We start from the raw sequence: 18,275 nt of genomic DNA, 5'->3' as shown, positions 1-18,275 counted from the left end.
GCAGCATCTGTGGGGAGGGAATTAGCCCCAATGCTGGTTTTTGATCCAAAACATCGACAATTCCTTTCCCCCCACAGATGCTGCTCAGCATCAGCAGCACCCAGCTCAGTGTTGTATGAAGAACTGTAGAATAATATTCCCTCTGGAAACAATGTCACCTTCTTTAGGGTAAGGTTGTCTGTTACATTCTCAGTGGCAGGTGCAAGTAACCGTATGTTAATTTCTCTTTGAACCCATTCACTTTCCTATCTCCTCCACCATCACACGAGGTCAGTGCAGTTAGCAACAACAAATACACTGCCAGGATTTGTCTTTCAAAGTGCAATTATTAACTTTTTATATTCAGGTTGACTTTCATCTTGCAGGTCTTTTCCAGGAGAAACTCGATTGAAGTCGCCCAAACTCTTCTGACTTGGGCCTTCATATCTAACAATAATATTCTAGGTAATAGAACTGCATTATCACAACAATACAAAAATCTTTGTGGACAATCTATTAGCAAGCATGGTAACAATACTTACTTGGCTTCTCCTATTTTGATGCCTGGGTGCTGTGTGTAGGCATGTGAATGAGTACTCGGTGCCGACTTGAAAGCCATAGGGCAGATTGGGCACTTATAGAAGATTTCACAGTGGGCACCCTGGATGTGAGACTTGAGTGCATTTAGGTCAGCATAGACAACACCACAGTGTATACAGCTGCAGGGAGAAAAATCAGTGCCAGTCAGAATTAAAATACAAAGATTATTCTTGCAACAAGATGAAAATTAATATCTTAAGTATAACTTGTGCGGTCTCACATACAGCAAATTGATTTCTCTTTGTTTTGTGCATCACCTCTTTTGGTAGAACCACTATTTCAAATTCATCCCACCCCCAATGTAATTTTGTGCCAAGTTAAAAATTATGAAATATTTACTTCCATATCATTATTCTGCTTTTCCAAATGTGAATGGGCTTCGTGTGCAAATTTTGCAGGTTAAAAGCCTAACTTTTAAGCAACCAAACAAGAGCGTTGAGTGGTGAGTAACCAATGAGTGTTGGTAAACTGTGAAGTTGGGGTGGGGCCACGGCATGATTAATTTCACACCCCCTACCCTCAGATTACATCAACAATTTATAAATATGGTAATAAGTAATTAGGAAGTCTGGCTCCGTCCTGGGAGTGGAGTTGGATTTTTTGAAGGTGGTCTCGGAAAAGAGGATGCTCCTCAAACTGCGAAGCATCTTGGACAATACATCTCACCCCCTCCATGACACACTGGTCAACCCAAGGAGCACCTTCAGCAACAGACTGGTCCCGGCAAGGTGCAGCACAGAACGCCACAGGAGATTTTTCTTTTTCTCTGCGGCTATCAAACTGTGCAACTCCTCCCACATCTGTCGTGGGACCCTCTTCCACCTCCCCCCCCCCCCCCCCATCTTCACACATCCCTCATCCTGGACATTTCCATTCATTAATTTAATTTCATGTTTGTGCAAAAATTGGTCACTTAAATGTCAAAATTATTATAATGCACTTGACACTTTCAAGTGCATTATACATGCCATGTAAGTATCTTTTGACTGGTGGCAGACCAATTTCCCTCTGGGATAAATAAAGTGGTATCGTATTGTATCGTACCCATTCCGATTAACACAAACAGGCAACTAACCGGTATCCCACTTTACGAGTGTAGTGCAGGCAGTTCCTGGTGACGTGAGTCTGAAAGTGTGAGGATCTGCATATCGCTCCACATTCTGGGCATGTGTATGGAGATTTGTGCTGATGTATTCTTAGGTGCGATGAAAAGCTGCACTTGTTGGGAAGTAACATCTGGCAGATCTGACATGTCTGTATTGTGGATAACACACAAAAATGTGCCATTAATAACATGACCGACATGCTACATGACTTAACATCGTTGGAAACTACAATTCTAACATCTAGCATTTACATAGTGAGGCTGATATGGTAGAAACACATTTGCAAAAGCCTCACCGATACAATTTGAGAAAAATACAAACCCTGAGTCAATGCATATTATTCGGAGGATGACCAAATAGGTTTTAACTTAAGTTCGGATTAGTCAAAGGAATTGTTTGGTGGTGAGAATTATTGCTATCATAAAACAACAGAAGAGGAAAGTATACATGTAAAGAATAAAAAGGCACAGGCAAGGAATAACTTTTTCAATTGATATTTTAGAGATGTAGTCAATTGTCTGATGAAATGGCCTGTAAAAATTAACAATTCCTTGTTGTGATCTTATTTATTTCTTTCAACCCAGCCTCGTCTTTTTTTTTCCTGGACCTTTACAATGCAAACAATGAGATATCATTCTGCTCTTTTTAGAGAAAGACTGTTGCTGAGTCATGATTAGGAATGGGGCTGATTAGAATGGTCCGATGCTGAATTATACAATTTTTATTGTGTTGGTTGAATTCAATTTGTTAATGGTAATATAAATCTTGTAGATGCCTTTTTATTGTTATTTCTGATTTCTTTTTCATAAATATTAGAACATGTTGATCTTTGACCGACAGTTTGGTGGAGAATTGCGCACTAACTGCAGAGTGCAAGCCAGCTCAGCTGTGACTTCTGATCCTGCACACCAAATGTTAGAGTCAGAGATGGGAATGCTAAAGTCAGAGTCAGGTACCAATGCATCTAAACTCTCGGTGAGAGGGGTAGTTAACAGCTTCAAGTTAACAGATAGTTAACAGATCATCTCTGATCTGTAAGGTGGATAGCATATTGACTATTTGCATCATGGTCTGGTTTGATCATTCAAACGCACAAGAACAAAAGAGGCTGCAGAAAATGATGGACATTGTTCAGTTCATTCTAAATATTGACCTCTCTGCCATCAAAGGGATCTACAGAAAGCAACATCTCAAGAAGGCAGCTAATATCATTAAAGCCCACACTAGCCTGACAACTCTTTCATCCTAATTATCATCAGAAAGAAGAAACGGAAGTCTGAAGCTGCCACCTCCAGATTCAAAAAAAGCTTCTTGCATTAACCACCAGGTTCTTGTATCACACGGCACACCCCTAACCCCTCTCGCCTGTATCCACCTATTAATTACCATGACAGACACAAAAAGCTGGAGTAACTCAGCGGTGACGTTTTGGGTCAAGACCCTTTTTCATTCTGAAAGTCTGTGGAAAGGGGAACAAGAGATAAAGGTGGTACTTTCGGAAAAATGAATGTAAAATATGCAAAAAGCAAAAATAATCAAGGAAATGTGGGGCACACAATAGGCCATTGTTGGGTGTGGGATAGGTGACAACAAGTAAACAGAGGACAATGACTCAACAGGACAAAAGAAAACTAGTACGACAATTTTAGAGTGGGGTAGGCACGGAGAGGGAGGGGATGCAAGGGTTACTTGAAGTTAAACAAATCAATATTCATACCACTGGGTTGGAAGTTGCCCAAGCGAAATATGAGATGCTGTTTCTCCACATCACATTTGGCCTCACTCTGACAATCGGAGACGGCCCAGGACAGAATGAGAATGGGAGTTATAGTGTGTAAGAAGGAACTGCAGAAGCTGGTTTAAACTGAAGATAGACACAAAAAGCTGGAGTAACTCAGCAGGACATGCAGCATCTCTGGAAAGAAGGAATGGGTGACGTTTCGGGTCCAAACCCTGCTTCAATTATAGTGTTTGGCAACCGGGAGATCACTAAGGCTGAGGCAGACTGAGCGAAGGTGTTCAGCGAAACAATCGCCGAGTCTGCGCTTGGTCTTGCCGTTATGTGGTCCACACCTGGAACAGTGGATACAGTTGGTGAGGTTGGAGGAGGTGCAAGTGAACTTCTGTCTCACTTGAAAGGATTGTTGGGGTCTATGGACAGAGTTGAGGGAGGAGGTGGAGGGACAGATTGCAGTGGGAAGATACCAGAGATTACCATGCTTTTATCTTCCACTTTCCATGTTCTCCAGAGATGCTGCCCAACCCGCTGAGTTACTCCAGCACTTTGTGTCCTTTTTTCTTCTTCTTCTTCCTGTAACTATGTGTCTGTTTCCATTTTCCTTTAAGCATTCTTCACCATTAGTGCATCTATTGGTATATTTGGTATATTTGGAATAAACCAAAATGTGGTATATTTGGAATAAACCAAAATGTCCCTCTTTGGCATGGGGATTAATAATATTTAAGCTGTTATTGATTTGAACAGTACCAATTAAGCAAAAGATGGAAATAAAATGTTATAAATTAGTTATTTCTCTTTTCTTTTTCTCAAGCTAGACATCCCGTTAGACATGTGACAGTCAGTTAAAAGTTACACATTAAAAGTGCACAAACAGCAAAATACAGACAAAAGCATACTGAAGACCATCATTTAAGAAAATAGAAGTGAAATAAGGATATTTCCTTTATTTAGTTCACTCCGCTGTCAAGGGCTGAACAAATTATTTCATCCTGCTCCAGGATAATCCTATTTTGTCAGTGACCTATCCAATGCTTTAGTGGTCCCTATTTTTGGCAATCCAGGTATGGCTAATTACATATATTTTTGGTGGAAGAAAACACAGACCTCTGTCTGAAGTACAAATTTGCAGATATTCTTTAATCTTTCTATACACTTATTGGCAAAATAAAATAAATAAAATGAGCGTTTAAATTTCTTGCTACTGAATGAGGGGAGGTATTTGAGTGCCACTCTCAAATGACATGAAGTACATTTACTTGTATCTCCAGTGTAAGTAGTTTTCCATTGCACAGAAAACTATAGGAACATTTCACTGACAAATTATTAACAGTGGTTTCTAGGGTACAATATTCTTGAAGTTAAAGCCAAGTGAAATGCCCTAATTCTAGGTTTAGGCTCCATAAATCCTCCTCTGCCACACCTCTTGCAGGGTTCAACTGTAACAAAATAATTCTGCTTAAATCATGCACACAGTATTTGGCTCCATTTCAACACCTTCAGGACTCAAATAAAATATTGTCAATATACTATTTCCCCCCTGAGGTCATCAATATCAAGGATGCCTCAGGGTCCATTTGAAGCAATGTCATTTTTGGTTCTGTTACCCAATTATTTGTCATTAGCAAATTTGATTTGGCAACAGATGAGCATAACAGAAAACAAAACAGCCATTTTGGAAATCAGCTTTCATAATGCACACTAGCTGGTGGATAAAAGAAAGCAAAATGGCTGTTGAGGTGCAAGTTACTAATAAGAGTTGCAGTAGCTAGACTTAAAAATAACAATAAAGAAATAAACATGCACAGATTAAGTGAAACACTAATTCTCTCAATGTTAATTGGATTTGTTTAATCAAAATATAACTGCTTGACGGAAAGGACATAACCACTGATTACAGATAGCCAGCAGCTGAAAAACCATTCAGCGTATTTCTCGGGCTCTGGATTGTGACTGCATCAGATAGAATTTAATCAATTCTGCCATGCTGGATAAATTACTATGCTGACTATCCTTAACCAATCTTTGCTTTTCCAAATGCATGCCCGTGGTGATGCAGTGCTTTATTAGGTCAGTTATGACGCATATTAGCTTCTACCTGAACGAAAACCTGGGTTCACTACAATTTGCTTACCACCACAACAGATCAACAGGGGGTGCAGTCGCACTGGCTCTCCATTCTGCACTGGACCACTTAGACAATAAGAACACATATGTCAGATTGTTGTACATTTACTACAGCCTCAACACCATCATCTCCTCCAAACGTTATCAAACAGGGAAGATGGTCTCTGCTCATCCCTTTGCTACTGGATCCCCGACTTCCTGATTGGCAAGCCCCAATCAGTACAAATTGACAGCAACACTTTTGTCTCAATAACCATCAGCACAGGAGCACCTCGGGGTTTGTGCTCATTCCCCTGCTCTACACAGTCTGCACCGTAACTGTGTAGCCAGACACAGTTCAAACACCATCTTTAAATTTGACGACGATAACATCATTGTTGAACAAATAATGGACAATAATGAGTTAGAGTATAAGAGGGTTATTGGCAATCCATTTGAATGGTGCCAGAACAATAATCTTGCTCTCAACATCAGCAAGACCAAGGAGCTGATTATTGACCTTAGAAGAGGAAAACCATGGATACACAAATACTGTCTTCATCAAGGGGTTGGTGATAGAGACAGTCAACAATTAAGTTCTTAGATGTGCATATCTCCAAAGCTCAAACTTGACCCAGCAAATTGATGCAATCAAAAAGAAACGTATCCAACACCTGTACTTCCTATTGTTCTTGAAGAATGAGGAGATTCAGTATGTTGAGGAATACTCTCTTGAACTTCTATAGGTGTACGGTAAAGATCATATTGACTGGTTGCATCACAGCCTGGTTCAGTAACTTAAAAGTCTGGGAATGCAGGAGAATACGAAGTGTGGTGGAAACACAGAACTGCAAATGCTGGTTTATATAAAAGTGCACAAAATTCTGGACTAACTCAGCGGGTCAGGCAACACCTCTGGAGAACATTGATAGATGATGTTTCGGGTCGGGACCCTTCTTCAGACTGGTGGACGCTGGCCGGTCCATTGCAGGTACTGACCTCCACTCCATCAAAGGGATCTATAGGAGGCGACGCTTGAAAAAGGCAGACTGCTTCATCAAAGACCACCATATTCTCATTCCACTCATGCCATCGCGAAGAAAGTATAGGAATCCGAAAACCGTGACAACCAGTGTGCAAAATTAGAGCACATGGTATTGGGGTTAGGGTATTGGATAGGGAACTGGTTGGCAGACAGGAAGCAAAGAGTAGGAATTAACAGGTCCTTTTCAGAATGGCAGGCAGTGACTAGTGGGGTGTCGCAAGGCTCGGTGCTGGGACCCCAGTTATTTACAATATATATTAATGATTTAGACGAAGGAATTAATTGTAACATCTCAAAGTTTGCGGATGACACAAAGCTGGGTGGCAGTGTGAGCTGTGAGGAGGATGATATGAAGCTGCAGGGTGACTTGGATAAGTTGGGTGAGTGGGCAGATGCATAGCAGATGCAGTATAATGTGGATAAATGTGACGTTATCCACTTTGGTGGCAAGAACAAGGCAGATTATTATCTGAATGGTGTCAGATTAGGAAAAGGGGAGATGCAAGGAGACCTGGGTGTCCTTGTACATCAGCGACTGAAAGTAAGCATGCAGGTACAGCAGGCAATGAAGAAAGCAAATGGCATGTTGGTCTTCATAGCGAGAGGATTTGAGTAGAGGAGCAAGGAGGTCCTACTGCAATTGTACAGGGCCATGGTGAGACCACACTTGGAGTATTGTGTGCAGTTTTGGTCTCCTAATTTGAGGAAAGACATTATTGCTATTGAGAGAGTGCAGTGTAGGTTCTTCCAGTTAATTCCCGGGATGGCAGGACTGATATATGATGAAAGAATGGGTCGACTGGGCTCGTATTCACTGGAATTTAGATGGATGAGAGGGGATCTTATAGAAACAGATAAAATTCTTAAGTGATTGGACAGGCTAGATGCAGGAAAAATGTTCCCGATGTTGGGGGAGCCCAGAACCAGGGGTCAGTTTAAGAATAAGGTGTAGGCCATTTAGGACTGAGATGAGGAAAAACCTTTTCACCCAGAGAGTTGTGAATCTGTGGAATTCTCTGCCACAGAAGGCAGCGGAGGCCAATTCACTGGATGTTTTCAAGAGAGAGTCAGATTTAGCTCTTAGGGCTAATGGAATCAAGGGCTATGGGGAAAAAGTGGGGCACTGATTTTGGATGATCAGCCATGATCCTATTGAATGGTGGTGCTGGCTCGAAGGGCCGAATGGCCTATTTCTGCACCTATTTTCTATGTTTCTAACCAGATTCAGGAATAGCTTCTTCTCAACAGCCATCAGTTTCTTCAACATAACAATTTTAATCTCAAATTATGTTCAAATATGCTATCTTTGAAAGCACTAAGGACTTACTTTTGTTTTTGTACTCATATTGACATTGTTAACTTATTGAATTGTTGTTTATTATTTATTATCTGTGCATTGTTGTTTACATGCCCTGTTATGCTGCTGCAAGTAAGAATTTCAACGTTCCGTTGGTGGTATATCTGACAATTAAACACTCCTGACTTAACTCTTGACTCTCAAAGCAGTGTTAAAAAAAAAGTATTCTGCACTCCGTCCTAAAATCTTACGCTACCAGAAGACTTCTTGCTTAGCGATTCACCCCAGTCATTGGTGTCGAGTTACACCTGTTGTAGAGTCACATCAGAACGTACCACCTGTGATTGATTCCAAAAGATGGTACACTTTTAAGGATACAAAGTTATTCATGGCAGAACAATAGGGTTGAATGGGATTGAATGGGACTTTGAAATATATCCCCAATCCTTCAACATCACTGCATCGAATCAATGAAACACCATCGGAAAATTGTGAGAGTACCTTCACCAGAAAGACTGGAGTGCTTAACGAATGTGGTTCAATACCACTTTGTTGAAAGTAATTAGGGATAGCTAATAAATGTTGGCTCTGCGTGTGATACCCTTGTCAAACTAAAAGGAAATAATTGCAACTTATTTTCATAGAAAGAGAGCATTCAAATCAATAAAGCACTGTACTAAGTAAAATAATAGATGAGGATGTAGGAACAAGATGTGAAGTGATTCCTGTTCCAGAGGAATACACAGAATTTGTCTTGAATCTAGTTGACAATAAATTTATTAACAAAAGAGTAAACCAGAGAAACCTAATGGCTCTGCCCAAAACATTTCAATTTTTCATGTTTCAGGGAGCAGCAAAGAGATCCCCTTAACTCCTTGTTCCATGGTCACTGTGCACAATAAAATAGACAATAGACAATAGGTGCAGGAGTAGGCCATTCAGCCCTTCGAGCCAGCACCGCCATTCAATGCGATCATGGCTGATCACTCTCAATCAGTACCCCGTTCCTGCCTTCTCCCCATACCCCCTCACTCCGCTATCCTTAAGAGCTCTATCCAGCTCTCTCTTGAAAGCATCCAAGGAACTGGCCTCCACTGCCTTCTGAGGCAGAGAATTCCACACCTTCACCACTCTCTGACTGAAAAAGTTCTTCCTCATCTCCGTTCTAAATGGCCTACCCCTTATTCTTAAACTGTGGCCCCTTGTTCTGGACTCCCCCAACATTGGGAACATGTTTCCTGCCTCTAATGTGTCCAATCCCCTAATTATCTTATATGTTTCAATAAGATCCCCCCTCATCCTTCTAAATTCCAGTGTATACAAGTATAAAAGTATGCTTGTATTTAATCACTATTGAATGTGTTTCAAAACAGTCACGTCTACTATGCAGACTTTATAATCCATAAACCAGAATTTTGTGTCCTTTCATTCAAACCCTCATCAAGGTAATAATGCCTCTAATTTTATTTAATTTGAATTTACATTTCAATAGAATTATATAAATTGAGTCAAAATTATTTTTAAATTCAGTTTGTGTAAACTGTGGCGGTGGCGATGCCTCGCGGGTCGACCCGCGGTCGACGAGAGCGTGGAGGACCACCGTGAGGGGGGAGGGGAAGAACAATGGAGGACCCGGCATGGAGGGACTGTCGTGAGGGGGGAGGGGAAGAACAACGGACCCGGCATGGGGGGATCGCCGTGAGGGAAGTGGGGGTAGAACAATGGATAGTGGGGGGGAGGGGGGAACAAAGAATAATGGTGACCCGGGATGGGGGAATCGCTGTGGGGGGGGGTACAAAAGGGGGAGTCGGCGTGCTTTGTAACTTTGTCAGCGCCATAGGTAGCTGCTATTTTTATACATTGTGTATGCAAGCAAAGAATCTCACTGTGCCTAGCCACAAGTGACAATAAAGTATTCCTATTCCTATTCCTAAAAGATCTTCCTTTAGAAGTCAGACACCATTTCAATATAGAATCATGCAGAAATCTTTCCTAATTATTTCCATTGTACAGTTCACTAAGTATTAATGTTACGGAGTGTATCAAATACCTTTTCCCAAATAATAGTTTGATGAAAATTACACAAGGCGAGTTCAATTAAATGTTGTTACAGTTGTGAACAAACAATAGCTCGTAGATAAAAGTCGACATACTTCATCAAGCCCGATAATACGTTAAAAAATGATTTTGCTTAAATACCATGTTTAAATGTCATCACATGTAAGGGGAGATAAATTACATATCTGGCTTGTATAGTCAACAACAGCTTGCTCTGGGTGACAGTTGCTAAATGGAGAGAGATGGTTGTGATTTAAATTGGTTCCTTTTTGTCTACAGCAGATTTGGGAGATGTGCTTTCTTTTCTTTGTTCTCCCACATGCAGTTAAAAATTAGGTTCTGATAACCTAACAGGTCAAAATTCGATGGTAGTAATACCATAATGGTGGTAATAGCTTATGATACAGTATGCTCGTCATTGGTCGAGGCACTGAGTATGAGAGTCATCAGAAGGGCAATAGGGGGGGAGCAGGCTTGTTTTTCCACGAGTAGTTCCAGCTCCTTGTCATCTCTCACCAATAGAGCTACCCCATCTCCTCTGCCCACCTGCCTGTCCTTTCTATAGGATGTATAACCTTGAATATTCAGTTCCCAGTCCCGATTCTCTGGCTTGTTTTATGTGGGGGGTGGGGGTTGGGGGACAATTTTTTCAATCTCTTACCTTGCCAGAGATGCAATTGTTTTCCGGTCACTCTGCGGCCTAACATCATGGAGTTGGTGACCTTGCTTGAGACTGACTTAGAGCCCCACCGAGGGGCCATGGATTTACCATCAGAGCCTGCGGATTTCAACATCGAGGAGCTTGCAGTCTCGGGTAAAGACTGATGTCGGGAAGCTCCAAAGTTGCAGGAGGTTCAACCAGCCCCAACCCGGGGTCCGATCGCCCAGCGCAGGGGAGCTGCGATCCCCCTCCAATGCGGGAGCTTGATCACCCCGACGCGGAGGACTCGACCACCGGCTGCGGGAGCCAAGACAACGGAAGGTTCGAGGCTCCCGTCCATGGGAGAGCAAATAAGGGAAGAAGGTTGAACCTTTTTTTGCCTTCCATCACAGTGAGGAATGTGGGGGAGTCGCTGTGGTGGATGTTCATGTTAAAAATTTATTTGGGTGTCTTGTTGCTCTTTATTGGTATGACTGCATGGCAAATCAAATTCCTCGTATGTTGCAAAACATACTTGGCTAATAAAGTACTATTATTATTATTATTATTTAAATAATGTTCTTCTGTGATATTAAAACAGGATCAAGCTTCCAAACAATGTTCCTAATTTCTTTATCCTTGGCGCAATTACACAATTGCCTGTGTAATATTTTGAAATATTCTTGTTGAAGGTTCTATAAAAAATGTCATCACAAATGATTGCGAATATAACCCCATAAACCCACTTGCCCACTTTCTGTGAAAGTGTAAGTCAATTCATCAGTACTTCCAATCTCATTCAATCTCAATATCTTACCACTTTAAAAAAACTTCACTAAAGGAAAGTTAGGTCTTAAATCATAATATAAATATATATATTTTTTTTACACAAAGCATGATGGGTATATGGAATGAGCTGCCAGAGGAGGTAGTTGAGGCAGCTACCATCATAATGTTTAACAGACATTTGGACAGCTACATGGATAGGATAGGTTCAGAAGGGTATGGGCCAAGCATGGGCGGGTGGGACTAGTGTAGATGGGGTATGCTGGTCGGTGTGGGCAAGTTGGGCCGAGGGGCGTGTTTCCACACTGTATGACTCCGTGACTCCAACTACTAAAACTGAATTGAGCAATTCGATCAATGGAAATAAAAATATGGGAAGATGTTAAACAGTTTGCCAACTCATATCCACTCACTTTACATTCTTAGCAAAAAGTCAATAACAACCCATAAGTTCCACTGTCCAAATCTTGGCATTTTCTGGATTAACCAATGAAGACATGAAAAAAAAAAGCATTCTGGAGGTACTTCTCATTCATTCTTTTAACTCATTTAAACTAATTTTCCAAATTTTCCACCAATAAAAGTTTGTGTCAATAAATATTGTCAATGCAAAAATATATGTTTTCATTCATTTTGCTTCAAGAATCCTGCACTTTGCTTTTGAAATCTCCACAAGTACTGATGAATCACTTTTGTTTATGGGGTCCATTGGTCAGATGTGACAAAGTTGGGAAAGGTCAGAACAAGAAAGGAATGGGGAGGAACATGGGCCAAGAAACTGATTCATGAAAGAAAATCAAGATTGTAACCAAAGTTAACAAAGGCAAAGTTAGAACTAGACCAGAATTGTTATATTATCAATTGAATCCTGTGCAGTTTAAAAGAGATTTAAAGTTTATATATCTCAAGTGAACATTTTTATTAAACTAATTAAATTGAAACTATTTTACTAAGCAATAATAAATCAAAGCCCCCGAACAAAAAAAAAAGCCCTATATCTCTCGTTTGGTGTTTTAACTGGAATTCAAACACCAGTGAATCAACAGCTCTAGGAATCAAGTGAATCTAGGAATCCAGTGAATCAACAGCTTCAGTCTGAAGAAGGGTCTCGACCCGAAACATCACCCATTCCAAACATCATCTCCTGAGATGCTGCGTGACCTGCTGAGTTACTCCAGCATTTTGTGAATCAACAGCTCTAGGAACATCACTTTGTAAAATTCCAAGCTCACCAAATTCAACAGTTGCTTAGGTTTAGCAGACCAGAATGCCAGGTGACTTGGACAGCAGATCGAAATTTGCAAGGTCCTGATGAAAGGGAAACAGTACAAATAACATTCCTGAAAGATCAGCCATGTGTGGCTAAAGGCCCTTCTTTATAGAACACATCTTGTATCCCTGCAAATGTGGGATATTCTGCTGCAATCAAAATTGAATGTGACCAATCATACTAAATCAAACTATCCCGCCTCCAGACGGCTGCCTCCACCGACACTTTCAGACCATACTAAATCAAATAATACCTAACTCAGTAAAGATTTATGTCAAGTGCATATAACAGTTAAAAGTTGTTATGTTCCTGTCATTTCTATTTATAATTCATTTATCAGATTTTTTGATCATTGATTAAGGTTACTTTGCTCAAGAATGTTAAATTTATTATTCCTTGTCTCAAATAATCCAATGCTTTCCTCGTCAGCCCTCTCATTTGTGACCCTCGGACTATCTTTGATTGGACTTTGCCGGCTTTGCCTTGCACTAAACGTTATTCCCTTATCTCTACACTGTAAATGGCTCGATTGTAATCATGTATTGTCTTCCCACTGACTGGAAAGCATGCAACAAAAAGCTTTTCATTGTACCTCAGTACATGTGACAATAAACTAAACTGTAAACTGCTCCACTATTCATAAACTCTGCGGCTGGTGATAGTCTAAGTTGAACTTTGTCCCACTCATCCATCACCAATTTGAAATCTGAAGTCTATTATTTTCTGGTCGACCACATCTTTTTTTAAAATTTTCAAATCGTTTTCCAATTGGTCTCAACAGTCCCCGTCCCTCTACAACCTTGTAATCGACCGAGAACTCAAGAGATCCTCCAACTCTGGTGACTTCAACATCTCTTCCTTTTCTAACCTCATTATTGGTGGCCATGTATCCACTTATTTCAGAGTATGCAAACAGGACCCTCGGCCCATCGTCCACACCAATCATCAAGTCCATATTTTATATCAATCCATATTCTATCATTCATCTGCACACTGAGGACAAATTACAGTGACCAGACACTTGCAAATCTGAACATTTTTGGACTGTGGGAGGAAACCAGAACACAAGAACACCTGGCCAAAAACCTTGGTAATCCCTCCCTAAAACTAATTCTCCATATTTCTCTTCTATAAAAGGGTTGACCAAACCCTTTGGCCCAGTGTCAGTTTTTGTCTGATTTGACTTCATTGGAGTATGCAGAGCCATTTTTATAGATATGAAGGTTTATAGAAATGCAATTTCTTTTTGTATTTAGCTGCGACTACTTATTGTTGCAGGCATAATTAATAGAATTTTTCAAGGACACGATTCATTCACCTCAAAGAAAACCAGTCAGGGATGCTAACGTTAATGAAAGTATTTGACTGCATGCTACTCGAAAGCAGTGCTCTTTGACACAACGTGATTTACCTGCCCTCCTGCTTCTGCAGCATTCTGGAAGTGCGTGGCAAGCAAAATCTCATCCAGGAATGTCTCACTGCACTCCGAGCACTTCATGCCATGTCGGGAAAGTTTTGACGGATCTTCATCAAGAGGCATAGCTGGGAGAATGGGAGAACTGGCAGGAGCAGAGATTACAGCACTGGCTATGCCTGCAACATATTTTGCAGCAGCACTCAAAGCACTGCCTGCCATTGTCAAGAGGGGTGCAGATATAGTAGTCGTAGAAGAGACGCTAGAACTGGAGATAGGAACAATCATCTGATCTGCAGGAATGGGTTTCATAATCAGATGGGAGCACTGCATTACCACACCTTTGTCCTTGTGCCCTCGAGCATGAGATAGAAGGCTGCATTTGTTGAAAAAGACCAAGTTCTTTGCACAGTGGTTGCAGGTTACTTCAATCCGCACACTCCTCCGATCATAATGTTGCGCCAAACTCTTCTCCAAAGCAAAGGAGTCCCCGCATTCCAAGCACTTGTAACCACGATGTGGTATAGTGATATTAGCATTAGTTGGAGGAGTAAGGTTAGGCATGTAGATAGGGACTGGATTTACACTGCTCAGGACCTTGTTGAACGTTTCAACCACTGCATTCTGGGAATGGGCCACCACATGAACCCTTGATATTTTTTTAGCAGGTTGGGTGGAAGAAGTGGTGATTAGTGTCTGCTTTATGGACTGTTGAGATTTGGAAAGCACCTGACAGAGTTCAGATGTTGTTTGGGCAGACTGGGGCAGAAGGTTCAGGTTAGCAAGGTGGACAGTCTTTGGCATGAGTTTAGCATTTACAAGGCTGGAGGCTGGCACCACCACATTCTGCTGCTGCAAGGCACTGGCAGCCTTCAAGATGGCGCTGCTGGCACTCTGAACTGAGGCAGCAGAGATTACAGTGGCTTTGACTGTAGTGTTGTTAGCAAACTTCAGGTTGATCACCTGTGATCCTGCAGTCTTTACAGCTGACACTGGAAGGAAAGCAGTAGCCACAGGTTTCATTGTAACCTGTTTTTGTGCAATGTCAGAAGAATTTACTACACCAGAAGCTGTAATGAGCGCCGACTGGATCGGTATTGATGGAGGCGAAGACACATAAGACTCTCCGGGAGGAGATGACAAAAGTGATGCGACAACCATGGAGTTTGCCTGATCTTGTCCTCTTCTACCAAATTCTTGCTCAATCTCTGGCATGATTCTGGTCACCATTCTGGTAATTTCACCAGAGGACGTTTTGATAGTCTTGATGCGGACCTTGGGGATGGCAGGCGGCGAGCTAGCAGGAGAAGAAGGGGACCCTTTCATACTACTTTCACTGGACACACTCCGGGGGCTATCAGACTGCTTGATGACAACTTTCTTCACCACTTCCATTGGGCTCTGAGGACACTCAGGAGGAGATTTTTCAGTGACGATCGGGCTTTCTCTAGATTCTCTTAAAACCGGAGAAGGGTCTCTTGAGACTGGCTGCGTTTCCTTGACGGTGTCTGCCGCTGCCTTTTTAGCATTCAAAGCAGCAATTGCTGCAATGCATGATGAAAGCTTGGACGAGGGCTTGGCCCTAAGATTTGAAGAGCATGCAACAGTCACTCCAGTTTTCTCAACATTCTTGCCATCAAGGGTTCTATTGTCAAGCTGCTTCTCAGAGGAATTCTTGAAGCTCTTTTCAGCGTCCTCATCAGACAATTTCTCATCCACATTTCGGGGTTTTAATGTCTCAAGAGTGTCCGGGTTACCACTGGAGCCTTCACCCTCTCTGTTGCTTTTCATTACCTTACTCTTTTGTTCAGCATCCAGGGTGGACACTTCTGGTTTGACTGTGTTTTCCGCTCCTGGCTTCTTTGTCTTCTCACATTCCCGCTCTGCAGGTGGACTTGGAAGCACGTTTGCTTGAAACGCTGGTTGGCTTTCCTCTTTGACAAGTGGAGGATCATCAACTTCTATTTTATCGTCGTCCTCAAACTCCTCCGCACTAGAAATAGGACTGAACTGGCTGAAGGCCGAGTCTTTGAGTTTGGGTTCAGGGCCCTCATTGCCGTCATATCTGGACAAGTCTACCTTAGCTTCAGCCATCGGTGCTCCTTCGCTCCTGACCGACTTGGTGTTTGAATCTTTAGAATACCCATCCAAAGCTGAGACGCCCAGGAAGCCGTTGTGCAAGCCATTTCCTGAAGAATTATGATTTTCTTTATCAAGAGCGGGGGTTTCTGTCGCTGTGGCGGCAGCCTCACACGAGTCCAGAGTTCGGATGTTTTTCACAATAACACTTACAGGGGCCAAGGGAACCTGAGCATCATCATCCACGGGTATATTTTGTTTCAGCTGCCCTTCACTTTCATCATGCGCAGATTCAATTGCTGCTTTGGGATCAACCTGCATATCTGGGATGTCAAAAGCAGCAAGCAGGTCATCGAAGTCTGGGGTTTTCATATCTCCCATGATCATCAATTTACAAAGCTGCAAAAAAGAGCAAAGGAAAAGTTACATTATTTAACATTGTCATGGTACTTCTAATTGAGGGAATAAACCAAACTTTCATCCTTCCCCCAGTCCATCATTTTGTTCAGTGAATTTTCTACGCAAACAAATGAATTACAGGACGTCGAACAGCATATATGGACACAAAGGGATGGTCAATATTTACGGTCCAGACTCTGCAGAAGGACTGAGAGTGCAGAGGTATATGTAGCCAATATACAAAATGGGGTGTGTCAAGACACAGGCTTGTAGGTGATAGGTGGAAACATAAGAAGAAAATAGGCGGCTGGAGAAGGGGATGAGGAAAGAGTAGAGATAAAGTCTGGTATGTAATAGATGCAGGCATCTTTGGCGGACAGAGCCACATCGGAGAAACGTGAACCAACGGAGGAGAAATCTTGGTGGATAGGTATATGGATGATGGCGAGATGGAACCAGATGAGGGAGGGTAATGAGTCTAAGTAATAAGGTGTGGGTGGGAGGAAGAAATTAAAGTAAACAAAAAGAGAGTACTTGGGTGGACTGGTGGGAGTGGGAAAAGAACACAGGGTAAGTGGGATATCTGAAATTAGAAAAATAATTGCCTGCAGGTAACCCAAGAGGAATATGAAGTGCTGTTCTTTTAGCGTGTGTTTTACTTCTTTGTGGCAGTGGAGACGGCTGAGATCAGACAGCTTGGTGTGATAATCGGTAGGAGAGTTGAAATGACATGAAACTAGAAGCTCGAGATGCCAAACCGTCGCTTAGTCTACACCTGGTCTTGCCAGTTTAGAGGAGGCCACGTCATGGGCACCGAAAACAAGGTTGGTCGAGGAGCTCACGAATTTCTGCCTCACCTGTAGGACTATTTAGGTCCAATGATTGTGGTGAGGCAGGTTACACCTCTTATGTTTGCGGTGGGAAGATACCAGGGGACAGGCAGGGGTGGGTGGGTGGGTGGGAAGGAATGAGTGGACTAGGGTATCAGAGAGAGTGGTCTCTGCGGAAAACCGAATGAGGTGGGAGATGTTAGAGGGAAAGACTGGTGTTGGAATTCTGTTCGTCCTGGCAGAAGTGGAGAAACAATGATGTGCTGGACATGGTCGCTAGCGGACTGAAAGGCAAGGACGGGCGATCTTTATCTTTGTCTCTGTTTTGTCTGGGGCGAGGGATGAGTGCAGAAATTTCCAATTTCAAGTGACCCACTCTCCTCACGTTCCTTTCCCACTCCCACAAGTCAACCAAGGTTCACCAATCATTTCCATTACACCTCCCCTTGCCACCTTGATTCATCATCCTCATTAATCCGATTACTTCTGCCCATCATCTCAAACCTATCCACCTGGGTCTCTTCTTCTTTGTATCACTTTTTCTATTCCAAAATATAGGCAAGTGAGGAAGTGGTGAGAGATTGCTTGGTTATACCAAAGCCTACAGATCTCCACCCTATGCTCATCTTTAGTCTTCACATTTCTCCCTAATTTCAAATTCTCTCCTTTTCATCTGTGAAGACAGCTCACTTCCATTCCAGATAAAATAAACTAATTTCAGCAATTAGATAAATACAAAAAGTGCCCAACAATGTATTTCGTAAATTGTCGGATTACTCAAAATGACATTTTATATTGGATCATTCAAAGTTGCCTTGTTTGATTTGTGCAATTGTACAGTGAAACTTGCACTGAGAAGTTAACCGTTTCAAAACGAGACCTCCCATTCATTTAACTCAAGTTGACTGAAATAAGACCAATTGGAAAT

At 41.9% G+C, this 18,275-nt stretch overlaps 1 protein-coding gene across 9 annotated transcripts in view; it reads right to left on the bottom strand.

Annotated features, from left to right (window-relative positions):
- Positions 1-18,275, bottom strand: part of znf532 (zinc finger protein 532) — a 121,204-nt gene that overhangs the window by 39,941 nt on the left and 62,988 nt on the right. For all 9 annotated transcript variants that reach the window (XM_078426142.1, XM_078425804.1, XM_078426317.1 and 6 more), the window contains 3 exons: positions 14,037-16,517; positions 1,655-1,833; positions 522-698 (listed from right to left, as the gene is read on the bottom strand). In XM_078426142.1, coding sequence (XP_078282268.1) covers positions 522-698; positions 1,655-1,833; positions 14,037-16,505 — 2,825 coding nt within the window. In that variant the 5' untranslated portion in view covers positions 16,506-16,517. The remainder of the gene's footprint in view (positions 1-521; positions 699-1,654; positions 1,834-14,036; positions 16,518-18,275) is intronic.

Source organism: Rhinoraja longicauda, chromosome 1 (assembly GCF_053455715.1).
Source record: "Rhinoraja longicauda isolate Sanriku21f chromosome 1, sRhiLon1.1, whole genome shotgun sequence".
Taxonomy (NCBI): domain Eukaryota; kingdom Metazoa; phylum Chordata; class Chondrichthyes; order Rajiformes; family Arhynchobatidae; genus Rhinoraja; species Rhinoraja longicauda.
This window is presented reverse-complemented; position numbering and strand designations above follow the sequence as displayed.